This window comes from Oryzias melastigma, unplaced genomic scaffold (assembly GCF_002922805.2).
Source record: "Oryzias melastigma strain HK-1 unplaced genomic scaffold, ASM292280v2 sc00446, whole genome shotgun sequence".
NCBI lineage: Eukaryota > Metazoa > Chordata > Actinopteri > Beloniformes > Adrianichthyidae > Oryzias > Oryzias melastigma.
Genome location: NW_023417041.1, coordinates 799 through 16,937, shown reverse-complemented (window position 1 = coordinate 16,937; position 16,139 = coordinate 799). Strand labels below are relative to the sequence as shown.

The 16,139-nt window shown below is 43.1% G+C and overlaps 1 protein-coding gene across 1 annotated transcript; it reads right to left on the bottom strand.

Annotated features, from left to right (window-relative positions):
- Positions 1-3,093: 3,093 nt before the first annotated feature.
- LOC112138273 (protein turtle-like) lies at positions 3,094-14,494 on the bottom strand. The gene is made up of 4 exons (XM_024260834.2): positions 14,464-14,494; positions 8,764-9,027; positions 8,444-8,689; positions 3,094-3,591 (listed from the first exon to the last, which is right to left on the bottom strand). Exons 1-4 carry the CDS (start codon positions 14,492-14,494, stop codon positions 3,395-3,397), a joined length of 738 nt encoding a protein of 245 aa, XP_024116602.1. The 3' UTR covers positions 3,094-3,394.
- Between the last annotated feature and the right edge of the window lie 1,645 nt (positions 14,495-16,139).

Sequence of the window (16,139 nt, the reverse complement as noted above, 5' to 3'; positions counted from 1 at the left end):
CTGTAGAGGTGTCGCCGAAAACAATGCTCTCCGTCTTTGACTCGTTCAAATAAAGAAAATTCTGGCTCAGCCACTGCTTTACGTCCTGGATGCATTTAGTATCAAGTATCACTCCAATGCATCATCCGCTGGGCTGGCTAAGTGTGAGAGGCAGAATTAAGTACCTTTTAATTAATTTCATTCATAATATTATTATCAATAAAAGACCTGAGATTTTATATAGAAATTTTTGTTTCTTCCGTGACGTACATCAGCGTGGACAATCAAGAGAGAGACAATTTCCTTTACCTTCATGTCGGACTAGTCATAGTCAGGGAACAGTTCAGTATCGAATGGTGGCATGGAATTTATTACCAAAATATTTAATTACACAAATGAAAACAATTCATTTTTTTAAAAGACTAAGACTTTTTAGTTTTACACAAGAAGGATAATGAAGCTGTATTGGATTGAAACTGGATGTTTTTGATGGTTTTAAAGTGTTGCTGCCGGCTGAGGTCACGCCCTGAATTCAGAGTTTTGAACCTGGATTGAACCAGGGTCATCGTGGAGTATTTTGTATTTTGTGTTTTTCTTTTTGTGTTTTGTTTAGTTTTTTGTTTAATTGTTATTGTATTTGTCGTATGATTTTTGTTTTACATTTGTTGTGGTGAATGTATACATGTATGAGTATCTTTGTTTGTTTCTGTATCGCATTTGTGGCTTTAAGAAAGTGGGACCCCAGGAAGATTAGCTACTGGAATGTCCATTAGCTAATGGGGATCCTTAATAAACAAACAAACGCGTGACTACTGTGCAAGCACCTTGTGAATGTTAAGGTGCTTGCACACTGGCCGCGTCGGCGCATATTCCAGCGGCCACCGTTGATTAAAAGTCCATGCAAATGCGCATAAAAGTCTTAAATTCTGCTCTATGTGCATTAGCATAGACTGCCACGGAAAGCTGCCCTCTGAATACATGCCGACAGTGACCTAGTGTTTTTCTCAAGCGCATTTTTAGCAGATAAAAAGACTAAATGAGTCACAAACTGGCATCAATGTAATCAAACAGAAGGTGAGAAATAAACAAATTAGGTCATTTCAAAGATAAAGTGTCTTTCTAGGATAATAGAAAGACCAAAACAATACAGTGCATGCGTAAGTTGCAGTTCCAGTCAGTGCATGGTGGGGAGGCAGGGCTACAGCTGTCTTACCCACCGCTGTTTGGCGTACTTGTACAGGAAACTCATAAATTTGCTGTTTTCTGTTTGTTTTGTTTTTTGCCAAAGAAACATTAAAAACCAACAAAGAATGAGGAGATCATTGAAAAGACATGTCTGAAAAGATAACATTTGATTCTTATTTTTTTTAAAGAATATTCAGTATATATCTATCTATCATTTTATTTAATTTATGCATTTTTTTAATCTATATTTCTGCACGTCACTGGTTTTATCATAGTTTTGTGTTCCATCCTTTGACTTAAACTTAAAGTCTGAACTTCGGTTATGATGGAGTTATTTCATATTTTACTCAATATGTTGGCTTAGGGAGACCAAGCCATTAAGATTGTGTCATTGTCTGACTATTTCTGGGCCTGACTGTATTCCAATTGTGTGTCATTACTGTGCTGGATTTCACGTCAGGCCTAGACAGTGTTGCACTTCCGAGGAGGCTTTGAATGACAAACAGGACCAGTTAGCTGCTTTGCACGAGTGAACCACTTATCTGAGCAGAGCAGCCGTCTTTAAGTTAGCAAGTAGAGGATGGTGCATGTCACAGTGTGGGCTCCGGGGAGGCTTTAGACCGCAGTCTGCACGAGCGCTCTGCTGGACTCGGAAGAACCATGTCTCCTGGGAGAACTGTGTCCCCTGGCAGTTTTAGGATTGTGTATGAGCTGGCAGAGGCAGGTTTTTAATGAGGAAATGCCACTTCGTGCTGTCCAGAGAAACCATGCGAACAATTATTTGAATTCATGTTACCAGCCGTGACCAGACAAAAAAAAAGACTGATGTTCCCACACCAAGATGCACATTGCTGCATTGCCTGAACAGATTTAAAGTCCACCCAACTCTAACTCCTTGGGGCCAAGAAGAAGAGACTGACGCTTTTAGATGCCTTCAATAAATATGATCTGCTAACGCAGCAAACTCAACACATTTTCAGTTCTTTAGAATCTATTATTAAACTTTTTTTTTAACCAGGTAAGCTATTAAGAACAAGTTCTTATTTACAATAACGACCAGGACATCTATCAGATGTTGTGTGTATAATGTGTATCATTTAAAGGCTTTTATTTTTGAAAAAATACTGTTATCTTTTGGAGGTTTGTTCAATTACATTTCATACAAACTCTAACGGTTGGTAACTCAGAAATATATCATTTGTAGAATCATTTGAGACATGAAGTAAAAAAAAAAACTTTGAGTTTTATTATTTAAATGATTGGCACTTCCATGAATGAAAAGGGACGCCATCCAAATGTCACTATCAAATCTGAGTCCATGATGGGTCAAAGTTCAACCTGGTTTGACTTTTAATACGTGCTTAATGGCTGTATGTTTTGCACGTGGAGCCCCAAAATAGGACATGTAAAAGCAAGATGTTTGAATGCAGAGAACTGAAACAAACATTCATGCACATTTACATAGATTTCTCATTGAAAGTGGCAGCTTACATGGGTGTTGCTGAGCGGTGTGAACGCAGCCTCACATTGCACAAGCAGAATCCTCTTGTGTTCAGGTCTTTGCTGTGGGAATGTTATCATACAATCTGAGCAGCTGGGAATCATTTTGCTGACTTTTGATCCATCCATCAGCAACCACTTCCCAGACTTGAGTCATAGAGAGGAACAAGTATAAACAAAGACCTTCCTGTCATTGGTTGCCTACGTCAATTCATTTATAAAAGATGTTCATTTTTTGTACAGAAGCAGAGCTACAGGAAACATTATGCTGTTTTACAGCAAATATTTGTGTTTCTTCATAAGGAAAAATAGAAAATTTGAAAGCTCATCCCAATAAAATACTATGTAAAATTATGGAGGAAAAAAAGGCCAAAAAGAACCTCTGGCTCACTGACAGGCAATCAAGAGAGACGTAGGATTAGTGGTTTCATAGTTTTATTGATTTAAAATCCAAAGACATACTCAGATAAAATCATAAGTTGTATCAAAGCAAAGTCAAACCTTCAGTCGTAAGCAGAACAGAAAGCAGTTGGGGCTACAGATGAATTCAGGTTAACGGGGAGGGGGTGGAGTCAGTTCATACCAGCTGGTGACAGCGATGGTTTCATTACATTCATTACATGACACACTCAAACCTTGATCAGCTTGTTTGCATGGAGACAAAAGGTATCAGAGCACCTGGCTCAGCAGCTCATCATTAGTTTGATTAATTGACAGGACAGAAAAGTAATCAGTTACTGGAAACCTTTTGTCGGTAAATAGAAACCATCAGGAGAGTAGCGATACAGTACGGACAGATCACCACCAGGTGGCACACAACCCTAAACACCTGCTGGTTGAAAGTCGTGGTGGGGGACGGGTCAGACGCAGGGGGCGAGGCTGAACCTGGAACTGAAACAGAAAGATTGGTGCTGGTGATGGGAGTCCCTGTAGGGAGAAAAAAAAATATCAAGAATTTCTAAGTAACTTTTAAAAGCAGAAAGGACATTTTATGTTAATAAAACTGAATACGTTCCTTGGAGAAACATGCAGTCTAAATAGATAGTTATCTATAAAGCAGATCTTAGTGCAGCATTCAGGCATTATTCAAACTAAAGAAGGTAAATAAAACTAATCAAGACCAAAATTATGGTTTCCCGAGACTTGTTTTAAGAGTTAGAGCCCATCCTCAATGCTAATTAATAATGACTGACTATTTATAAAATCCAAAAATGAAGTGTCCAAATTTGGAGATCATGCAGTTTGATCTATCTACAATATAATGGTGGAGGGTCTAATCCATCCCAGTGATGTTGTCTTGAAGTGGAGTCTTAGCAATGCCATGACTGAACTTCAAGACAGTCTATGTGTGGGTTTATGAGGAGATGTGCAAGACAATATTTTCTTTTCAATTAAGAAAATAAATGGGTAGATTGGGAATGACCAGCATTTCATTGACTCCCTGATCCACACCACCAGGATCTACAGGACTGACATTGGGATGTCATTCGGACTTGAGAAATGCAGTCGGATGGTGACAAAGAGAAGCAAGGTAGTCCACACAGAAGGGGTCTCACTCCCAGAAGGAACAATAGCAGACATTGAGGACAGGTACAAGTACCTTGGAATCCCACAGGCAAATGGCAAACTGGAACAGGCAACAAGGAAAGCTGCAACAGCCAAATACCTCCAATGAGTTAGGCAAGTCCTGAGAAGTCAGCTCGATGGTAAGAACAAGACCCGGGCAATATACAGTTAAACACTGCCAGTCATTAGATACCCTGCAGGAATAATAAGATGAACAAAGGAAGAGATACAGACTACAGATGTTAAGACTCAAAAGCTCCTCACCAAACATGGAGGGTTCCATCCCAAATCCAGCACCCTGAGACTGTATACTGGGAGGAAGGAGGCCGAGGACTAGTGAGCGTGGAAGCCACTATCCAGGATGAAACATCTAAGATGCATGAATATGTCGAGCTCAAGGCCCCAACTGACAGTGTGCTCAGTGAATGTCTCAGACAATGGAGAGAAGAGGATGTGATGCTGGAGGACAGAGCATCATGGGAGGATAAGCCCCTGCATGGGATGTACGACCGGACAATAACAGAAGTGGGTGATATCAAGAAGTTCTACCAATGGCTAGATAGGACTGGCCTGCAGGACAGCACAGAAGCTCTGATCCTGGCAGCACAGGAACAAGCCCTGAACACCAGAGCGATAGAGGCTCAGATCTACCACACCAGACAAGACCCGAGGTGTAGGCTGGGCAAAGAGGAAACAATCCAGCACAGAACTGCAGGGTGGAAGATGCTGGCTGGGAAAGCATACATGGTGCGCCACAACCAAGTAGCTGGAATAATGTACAGCAGCTGGGTTAGGCTTCGGCAGCTAAGAAGATGAAACTATTTAAAAAGGAAAGTGACCAAGTTAAACTGCTGAGTTAAATGCAGTGTGGTCGAAAAGGGGCCAGTGCAATGCGGTTTAGGTGACAGTCAAAGCCAAGTTTCCCATCGGCCAAACTTGGTTTTGGAACATGTAATGTCACCTTTCTAGGTTGGAAGGAGCCTGAGCTTGTGCAAGAGGTTTAAAGGTACCAGCAAAATATAATTGGGCTCACCTCCGCAAAAAGCCTGGGTTTTGAAACCCAGATCCTTGCGAGGGACTGGACTCTGCTATTTTGGAGTTGTACATGGTAAGAGGCCCTGAGAAGCAAGTAGGCATGGGATTACTCGTGAGCCACCAGCTCAAGAGTTGGAGTTTGCCCCATTGAATGAGAGTATCATGTGCCTCCTCCTCTGGGTGGGGGACAGGACACTGACTGTGGTTTCAGCTTATGGGCCAAACAGCAGTGTGGAGTCTCCGCCCTTCTTGATGTCTTTTGAAGGTGTAGGTTGTCCATAACGAATAACATGCTCAAGCACAAAGATGTCCATCAACACACCTGGCATCAGAACAACCTCAGCAGGAAACGGACAAATGACTTTGTAGTCGTTTAAGGTGACACTCGCGTAAAAAAAGGGGAAGAGCAGTCTGTTGATCACTACCTGGTGGTGAGTTGGAGTCACCGGCAGGAAAGGAGATGTAGGCCCTCCTACATCTGGGGAACTTCAAACAGGTACAGAGGGAGTTTGGTGACATGAGTCAGAGTGGACCATGTTCTCCACCTCCATTGTCTCTGATGCTGATCATAGCTGTGGTCGGAAGGTCTCTGGCACCTATTTCAGTGGTAATCCTGAACCCGGTGGTGGACACCAGAAGTAAGGGATGCCATTAAGCTGAGCAATGCCCCTACCAAACCAGGCTGGCAGGTTTAGACAGTCTAAGTGAGCTGTGACCCGGGCTATTTTGGAGGCAAAAACTCTGTCCTGGGAGGAGTTTGGTGAGTCTGTAGAAAAGGAATATCAGTTGGCCTCAAAGAGATTCTGGCATACCATCAGCTGCCTCAGGTTGGGAAAGCAGTTTCTTGCAGGCACATTTTTCAGTCTAGGTGGGGATCTGCTGACTTGGACTAGGGACATTTTTGGGCATTGGAAGGAATACTCTGAGGATGTCCTCAATTTGGAGGATTTGGAGAAGGCGTTAAACCGCATCCCCCATGGTATTCTGCAGAAGAGTTCAAGTGCCATGGGCTCTTGTTTACCAGAGAGGGGAGATTGGAGTGTGAGATTGACAGGCAGATTGGAGTGGTGTCCGCCATCATGCGGTACAGTACCAGAAAGCAAAGCTCTCAATTAACCGGTCGATCTTTGTTTCAAATCTCGCCTAAAGTCATGAGCTTCTTCGCATTACTTTTCAAGCAATAAATCAAACTCTACTAACTTTGGTTATTAATTACAAAAATTGATTAACCAAATGTGACATAAGTGTGTTTTTTTGTGTGTTTTCTATTTTCTAATCAATGCATTCCATTATTTCTGTAATGAGTTTGAAATAATTGTGTGTTGTCCTGTATTTTTCATAATCTATGCTTGAAATAAACCAATCAATCAATTAACTCTAGCAAAGAACGAGATCCCGACTACAAGCAGCTAAAATTAGTTTCCTCTGGAGGGTGGCTGGACGCTCCCTTAGAGATAGGGTGAGAAGCTCGGTCCCCCGGAAGGAACTTGGTGTCATAGTGCCTCTGTCAGTCTCCACCCCCTCTCCTCTCCGCTTGGCTGCTGATTCTCCCCAGCTGCGACCACTCACCTCATCACCTCGTCTGCCTACTTTAGGAGCTCCAGGATCATCATTCCTCGCCAGTCCGTTGCCCCTGATGGTGCATAGTTAGTCTCCTCAAATCTCCTTAGTCTTGTCACGTCTCGCCAGGGCCTTGTCTCACGCTCTCTCTACTCTCTCTCAGGAATTCCTCACCACGAGTGGTCGCCAGTCTCAGCTTCAGCCTGGATCCCCAGTTTGGTCTTCTCCTGCGGTCACACCACGAGCCACTGCCTCGGACCTCTACCCACGCTCTATCTCCTATCTCTCTCTCCATTAAACCTTTTTGCCTGCCACGCTCGCCTCTTGCTGTGTTTCTTCTGGGTTCCAGCGTCTGGGTCGCTAAGTGTTCTGTAGCCATGACACTTGGAGTAGAGCCGCTTCTCCTTCACATTGAGAGGAGCCAGTTGAGGTGGCTCGGGCACCTCCTAGAGAGGTGTTCTGGGCATCTCCCACTGGGTGGAGGCCCCGGGTGAAGATCCAGAGCATGCTGGAGAGTAGGGCTGTAACGAGTATCCGGGTGCTCGGGTATTCGCGATCTTCTCCCACAATTTCGAGTATGGATATTCGAGACGTCCAAGATCACTGATTCGCGATCTTTATAAATGTAGTAAATTGTAGCAAAAGATGATCATAATGTCATCTGGGGATGATGTATTTTTGCTCTGAAATGCAGATTGTCGGATTTTAAGTTTATGAACTAAAATAAAGCCGAAAGAGGCGCGGTACTTCCACCGGAAGTAAACATATATTTGTGACGGTGAAGCTTCCTGTTTTCAAAGTAAAACTATTGAGAGCTTTTTCCCGTTCAAAAACTGAGACTGAAGTTCCGCTCACAGACATAACTTCTGAAACAATGAATTAGCTTTAACAAAGGAGCTTTAGCTCCAGTGTTTACATTCTTTTGACTATGGTAACTCTTCAACATTTGACGTAATTAACGAAACTCCATCTTATTCTGAAGAAACAGCCTCGCGCTGCTGAAAGGTGGATGTATTCAACGTGAATCAGCTGATTCTGCTGAGAAAAAAAGACTTTTCATAGGAGCTCTGCAGTAATATGTAATGCTTAGAACGTAAAATATTGAAGAACTTTGAAGATAAAAAACTGTTGAACATTTTCAAGTTTTGTTGTTAAATGACCCAAAACAAAAGTGATTTTTTCCTTTTTATGTTGTTTTACTGCTGAACCAGAAGATTGAAAAATAAAAAACAAAAGATTCTCTTGATTCGTCAATCGAATCGGATCGCCACCTAAGTGATGTTCCACAGCCCTAGTGGAGAGACTATGTCTCTCGGCTGGCCTGGGAACGCCTCGGGGTCCCCCCAGAGGAGCTGGAGGAAGTGGCCGGGGAGAGGGAAGTCTGGGCATCTTTGCTCAGACTGCTGCCCCCACGACCCGGTCTGGATAAGCGGAAGAAGATGGATGGATGAATGGCCTTCACGATCCCCTGACTTAAACCCAATAGAACATCTCTGGGACATTATGTTTGGGTCCATTAGGCGCCGCCAGGTTGCTCCTCAGAATGGTTGGATGGATTCATTTAAGCAGTCAAACTAAAATTAAAAAGTACATTTAGATAGAAAGTTTTGCTCCTCACCTGAGACAGAGATCCAGCTGGATGGAGACTCTCCATGATCCCTGATGTGACACTTGTAGAGACCTTCATCAGACCTGGAAACATGCTGGAGGGTCATGTGACCTGTAGGCTCAGTCCTGATGAGGGAGCCATCTTTATAGAAATCAGCTGAGGGGTTGGAGGGAGGGGTCTTTGATTGACAGCTCAGAGTGAGGTTATGACCCTCCATCACAGGGAGGACAGGACTCTGCAGGATCACTGATCCACCTCAACACAGAGACAAAGCATTTCATCCATCTGCACACAGCTGCAGCAACACTAACTCCACAGTCTGATCTTACCAGAGACACTGATGTTAACCACCATGCTGCTGGCTCCTCCCCCTCTGGACTCACACCAGTAAACACCACTTTCTTCTTCATACATGTAGCCAATCTCACAGGACAAACCATCTCCTGATCCCCATGTAGATCCACACTGACTCCTGGTTTCTTCTGTGGTGTTCCTCCTCAGAGTCCATCCTGCAGAGCTGTCGTCCTCACAGTTCAGAATCACTGATTCTCCTTTAAAGAACTGAGATCTGCTGGGACTCACAGTCACACCAACTGAAGACAAACAGAAAAAACAGAAAGGTTCCAGTTCTGCAGCAAGAGCTCAAATAGATCAACTGTTATTGTTTGTAACTAGTAGATGCTAACAAGCATAAAATTGTTGAGTTGAGTCGATGCCAAAGAGCTCCACGTTGGTCTGATCTGATCACAGCAGCTTCTCCCAAACTCTACCCAGTCCAAATCCAGACCTCAAGGGCCGGCCTCCTTCTGGTTTTCCAGAAACCCCACCTCATCTGCTGCTGGTTACCTGGATCAGGTGATTTTAGCCAAACAGGAGCTTCAGTTGCAGGTTGATTGGAAAACATATAGGACACCAGCCCTCAAGGACTGACTTTGGTGACCCCTTTTCTAAACCATGACGGTGTCCAAACTTCAGATGTGTCTTCTTCAGCAGGGAGACTTTGTCAGCACCGTAAGATGTTAAACCGTTGCGGTGTAAAGTTATCCCAGTGGTTTTCTTGGTGACTCTGGTTGCAGATCATCACCTAACCCCTGGTGTTTTTTTAGGACCATTTCTCACTGGAAACCCCACCAGGTCAGATCTAGTATGGAGCTCCAGACATATAAGTGAACTTGCTCATGTTCTTGTATTTCAGCACCAACAGTTATGACCTATATCCCCCAGCTTGTTGCTGATGGTTTTGTGGTCCATACCAGTCTTGTGCAGGTCTACAATCTTCTCCCTTTAATCCACTGAAAAACTTTACTCTATGGAGTCTATCTTTTATGGAGTGGTCTGCTGGTGCGAAGGCCAGCTCCGTTCTGGGGCTGCCACTTCAGTCTGTGCAGGAGGTGGGGGAAGGAGGATGGTAGCCAAGCTCTCATCCTCGATGAGGAACGACGCTCATCCCCTTTGTGACACGGTGCTGGCTCTAAACAGCTCTTTCAGCCACAGACTGATCCACCCAGGTGTCTGAAAGAGCGACATCACAGGTCATTCCTACCTGCTGCAATGAGACTGTACAATTGTCTAATTTTTCTATCTGTAATGCTGCCATAACCCTGAAATTTCCCCACCGTGGGACGAACAAAGGACGATCTTATCTTATCTTAGTCTTTCCATGTTGTAGAGTTTGGAGTCTGATTCTAAGGACAGGTGACTTTTCTACAGGTGAGTAGTTCAAACAGGTGTTCTCTGTTCAGGTGACAGGTTGATTAGTCTGACTGGTCTGTGTGAACCAGAACTTTTCCTAGTGGATTAAATACTTATTTCCTTCAATAAAATCGAAATAAATGCAAGTTGTGAAGTGGATTTCTTAAATTTCTTTGTAAAATGGTAAATGGTGTATACATGTATAGCGCTTTCTACCCTCCTTCTTTCTACCCTCCTTCAAGGGCCCAAAGCGCTTCACAGTCACAGACCCATTCACACATTCACACACTGATGGTGGCTCCGCTGCCGAACACTGGCGCCAACCTCCCACCAGAGGCAATTCGGGGTTCAGTGTCTTGCCCAAGGACACTTCGACACATGGGCGGGCAAGGCAGGAGTCGAACCCGCTCACTTCTGATCACCCTACTGACCGCCCTACCACTGCACCACGGCCGCCCCTGTGATATTTTATCTCACTGTTCAAGTGAATCTACAGTCAATATGACATACTATTTCTTATTAATTTGACAAACCAACAAAATCAGCAAAAGATCAAGTACTTATTTTTTTTCATCTAACCTTCTCTTTTACAATCTTCTCCCTCATGTCCTTCTGTACATCAATGAATATCCTCTTTGGTCTTCTTCTAAATCTCTTTACCGGTTGTTCCAACCTCATCATCTTTTTACCAATACCCTCACTGTCCTTCTAACCAACAACACTGCTGCTGTAACCACAGTCTTCTACACCTTTCCTTTGGTCACTCCTGAAACCTTTCCCCACCCATTCCAACCTGCTTGAACACGCCTCTCCACCTCTTTCCCTCACTTTCTACAGACAGCGGCAGACTTACCATTAGGCAAAGGTAAGTGATTGCCTACATAAAAATAAAATAACTGAAATGTCCAAAAATCAAATATTTTTTTAAGTAAAATTAATGTTTACTTCACAGTCACAGACCCATTCACCCATTCACACACACCTTCACACACTGGTGGTGGCTCCACTGCTGGTTAGTCTTTAGCAGGGAGCTGCTGACTCCGACATGGCATTCTCTTTGAGTTATTTTGTGTTTGGTCAAGGTTTCAATTCCTTCGTTTTTTCTTTTGTTTGGACCAGAACTATAATCATTTAATTTTGTTTCCTTCTTTTTCACCACACTATGTCTTTTTCTTACTGAAGTCAACTTTTTACATGTTATGGTCCCATAGTCGCCTGGTCTCGCCGACGATGCATGCGAGGTGCTGGGTCATCTTAAACACACCTGATATGACTTCACTTGCTCTAAAGCAGGGACAAGCAACTCCAGGTCTCGAGGGCCGTTGTGTCTGCAAGACTTCCATATGTCCAAGAGGTTATAATAGCCAAGTTCATTGTGAAATGGAGTTCTGGAAAACTTTTTTCTCTGCAGCCATTGTCTGAACTCCCCCCTGCTGGGGGTGTCATCAACACACACAAAGTCATTGGATTGTTTTCAAATTGGATTGTTTTTGATAAGATAAGATATATAAAAATAAAGTCATTATGAAAGATTGATTTTTATATACATATATATAAGAGCTGTCAGATTTGTCGCGTTAAAAACGCGTTAATCTGACATGTGCTTGACGCCGACAATTTTTTTGACGCATTAATCGCGGATTTTCTCATACGTGCTTTCCATACCGCGCGCGGGCGTCCCTGGACCTGGAGAGCTCCTGCACCCTAACCCGGCTCCGGTTCGCGTCCAGTACCACGTCTGGTGGTACCGGCTCGCGTCCGGCGCCGCGTCCCGAGAGCTGCAGACCCCCGACGTTCCGAACAGCAAGCTCACCGGGGGACGTTTTAAATGTTCTGGAGGTTTAAGCGTGATCCAGCCCCAGCATAGCGGTCTGTCTGCCGGCATATTCATGGCGTGAGCTCCGCTGGACACGTCGGTGCATCGAGCTGCAGCCAGAGAACGCGGCGGCAGTAACAGACTGTCAAACTATCCACAGAGTATCCCGCTTTTCTCAGTCTTTAATGTTTTAAAAAACAAAAGTTCATTGGAAATGATAAATCTCTATTTCATTTATTACTGTAGTTCAGCAGAGGAGGAAAAGATTTGGTCCTGACAAAAAATGAACATGAAAGTGTTATGGAAATGTTATTTTGATGTTTTTTATTTTATTTTACTGAACGTTGATTGAAGTTTTGAATTTAAAATGCCCTTCACTTGGACTTGGGCTTTTGTTAGGCATTTTATGTTACAGCCTTTTATTGTTAAGAGAGTTTATCTCAATACAATGTTACAAAATAAAGTATTTCTGATTAAAACTATTACTTTTACCATTCTTGTTTTCATAATTAATGTAGAAATGTTAAATTCCACGCAGCACACATTTTTTTCCTTAATAAAAGGCCACATGTTAATTTGCGATAAATTTGCGATTAATTGCAAGTTAACTATGGACAATGTGATTAATCGCGATTGAAAATTCTAATCACCTGACAGCTCCAGTATATATATATATAAACATATATATATATATATATATAAAAGTATATATATATATATATACGCGTGATGCGCGCGCACAAGCAGAATCTCAGGGAGCGTGCTGCTCTCAGCTCAGAAATGAAGGATGAGCAGTTAATACAGACATTTGAAAAATAAAATAGTACAGTGGTCCTCAGGTATTCACTCGTACCCCCCCCCCCCCATTGAGAACAAATTCTTTCACCCCCACTGACAACTTTCTTCTGCAAATCTCATTAGTATCAGTTAATTTGCTCAAGTTAAATGCATATCTCCTCAAAATATTGTACCTTTATTATCATTAAAGAATAATTTAAAAAACTTCTAAAATAATCGGTTTTATAAATTTTTCTGTTCTTTTTTTTAAATCCTTCCAAAACTTTCAGACAAAATAAAATCAAGTCTTTCCTTGTTTCCCTCCACAGTAGTGATGAATTCTGTCTTTTCTCAGAGATTCAGTTCTTTGGTTCTCTGTAACCATCAGCTCTTTCTGCTACCAAATGGATTTTTAGGTTGTTTTTGCTTTATTTAATCTATATCAACTACTATGTAGGATTATGTACAATATCCATAACTAATGTAAACATGTTTTTATTCACATTCCCTTCATGGAGGAGGCGCGCCCCACCATTTGAGAAACACTGTTCTAGTCAGTCAGTCAGTCAGTCAATATGTGGTTTCTTTAGTCGTCTGTATCTGCTGTATGATCATTGTTATTATTTTATTCATTAATGATTGATTTTTTAATTCATTTTTTAGAATGAATGAATGAATGAATTTATGTATCTAATTCATTATTTTGTGTTAAAAATAAAGATATTTGAGAAAGATGTAATGTTTTATCAGCGATTATCTTCTGAAAATCCTGATGCGGCCCAGGCACACCCAGACTCCGCCTCCAGCGGCCCCCGGCTGAATTAAGTTTGAGACCCCTGCTGTAGATCCTTCTAATCTCCTGTGTTCTTCTCTAGAAACATCCATCCATCTTCCCGACCGCTTTGTCCCTTTCGGGGTTGCGGGGGTGCTGGAGCCTATCCCGGCTACTGAAGGGCGAAGGCGGGGTTCACCCTGGACAGGTCTCCAGTCTGTCACAGGGTCTCAATCACACACACATTCACTCTCCCAGTCACACCTAGGGGCAATTTAGAGTCACCAATGAACCTATGAAGCATGTTTTTGGACGGTGGGAGGAAGCTGGAGTCCCCGGTGAAAACCCACGCATGCACGGGGAGAACATGCAAACTCCACACAGAAAGGTCCCAGCCGGGATTCGAACCGGGGCCTTCTCGCTGTGAGGCAAGAGCGCTAACCACTGCGCCACCGTGCAGCCCTCTCTAGAAACATCCTCAAAGCAAACATCCCCATTGACTATTATAGATCTCAGAGTGGCCAACTGACCTGTGAATTCATCAATTCTTAACATAAATCAAATCACTCCATCCACAGGAAGTTTTTAGTAGAGTTCTCCTGAAACGTCTGAGTTCACTAACCTGGATGTGAGGATCCACACAGCAGAGAGGCGGTCGCTGTGGAGAAACACAGTTCAGACTTCAGAAAAAGATAAAGATTCAGTCTGTCCAGATGTTCAGACTAAAACACTGTTGATCATCTCAGACTAAAACACTGTTGATCATCTCAGACTAAAACACTGTTGATCATCTTAGACTAAAACACTGTTGATCATCTCAGACTAAAACACTGTTGATCGTCTCAGACTAAAACACTGTTGATCATCTCAGACTAAAACACTGTTGATCATCTCAGACTAAAACACTGTTGATCATCTCAGACTAAAACACTGTTGATCATCTCAGACTTCATGAAAACAGAAGAAACTTACCGATGAAGAACAACACTGAAGCAGCCTCCATCTCGCAGTGAACTGATGAGAAATTACCGGACAGTCTCCCCCCACATGACCAGAGACACGCCCCCTGCTGAGCTGGGGTTTCCTGTTCTCTCACCACCAGCAGGTATATTTGTATCTGTGTAACCAGGAGGATGTTGCAGAAACCAAAGTCTGAAGAGAAACCAGCAGAAAGCTGCAGCAGAAAGAGGAGCATCCAGGAAGATCACCTCCAGTCTGATATGTGTTTGTCTATGTCTGACCGTCTGTCTGTCTGTCTGACTGACTGACTGACTGACTGACTGACTGACTGACTGTCTGACCTACTGACTGACTGACTGACTGACTGTCTGACTGACTGTCTGACTGACTGACTGACTGACTGACTGACTGACTGACTGTCTGACTGACTGACCGACTTCAGTCCTGCAGACAGATCTGTGTCGCTTCAACCACCAAACTGTGGTTGGAAACTGAGGTGAAGCTGCGCTCACGCCTGACTTTAGAGAGAGAAACTTTCCGGAACCAGAAACTCTTCTGGGTTCTGCTGCAGGAAACAAACCTTTGATAGAACTCAATCATTTGTTGTAGACTGACTGTTTTAATTGTGTGTGTGTGTGGGGGGGGGGACGGACGGACGGTGGGTTGTCAACAGACTCAGTAATTTTCCACTCCAAGGCTTATGACGAGGTGGGTGTGGGGTGGGGGTGTTGAGTTAAGACATAGTTTTCAGATCCCATAATGCATTTGGAAATTTTTACCATTAATCGTGATCCTTGCTGCAGATCCAGCGGAGTTGGAGTTTGGTCCATATTGGCATGATAGCATCAGTTGCTGCAGATTTGTCAGATGAACATCCATGATGCTGATCTCCCGTTCCACCACATCCCAAAGGTTCTATTGGGTTCTGGTGACTGTGGAGGTCATTAGAGTCCAGTGAACTCATTGTTCTAGAGAAACCAGTCTGAGATGATTCAGCTTTATGACACGGAGTCTTATCCTGCTGGAAGTAGCATCAGAATTATCCCCCCCCCCTCTATCTCCCCCTTATCCCCCATCTCTAACATCTCTCTTTTCATTCTTTTCTGTTTGGTCAAACAAGAAATACACACAAACACAATCAATATAAATAAAATTAAGCATAAACTATAAAAGGGGTTTATACAAATATATACTTTGCAAGTCCATCCATCCATTTTCTTGACCGCTTCTTCCCTTTCGGGGCCGCGGGGTGCCGGAGCCTTTCCCGGCTACTGATGGGCGAAGGTGGGGTACACCCTGGACAGGTCTCCAGTCTGTCGCAGGGCACTTTGCAAGTCAGAAGATCAATAACTCCTGTTGTGACAGTAAAACCTGTCTAACACGAAAAGCTCTCAGCTCTCATTGGTTTGTTCAGCTGTTGGACAGGACAAGTGAAACAAAAAAAACAAACAAAAAAAAAAGCCCACATCAATAGTGTGATTAAAGCCCCACGGTTTATACTAAGTAACTATCATTGCATCATAGCACGGATAAAAGTACCAAAAAAGGAGAAGAAAGAAACGTAAAGACAATGGCGATCAGGAACTGCTGCTCTGATTGACAGATGTCATCATCAATTATTCTCCAATGTAATTGGTTGATTGTTGAAATACACCAATGTGTACTTAATTTGATTGGATGCTGTGGCC

Coding starts and splice junctions, on each gene's coding strand:
- LOC112138273 (XM_024260834.2), bottom strand. CDS start 14,494: ATGGAGGCTGCTTCAGTGTTGTTCTTCATCG. Junction 9,028..14,463: donor TTCAGTGTTGTTCTTCATCG/GTAAGTTTCTTC, acceptor GTTTGTCTTCAG/TTGGTGTGACTGTGAGTCCC. Junction 3,592..8,443: donor CAGCTGGATCTCTGTCTCAG/GTGAGGAGCAAA, acceptor TTCTCCCTACAG/GGACTCCCATCACCAGCACC.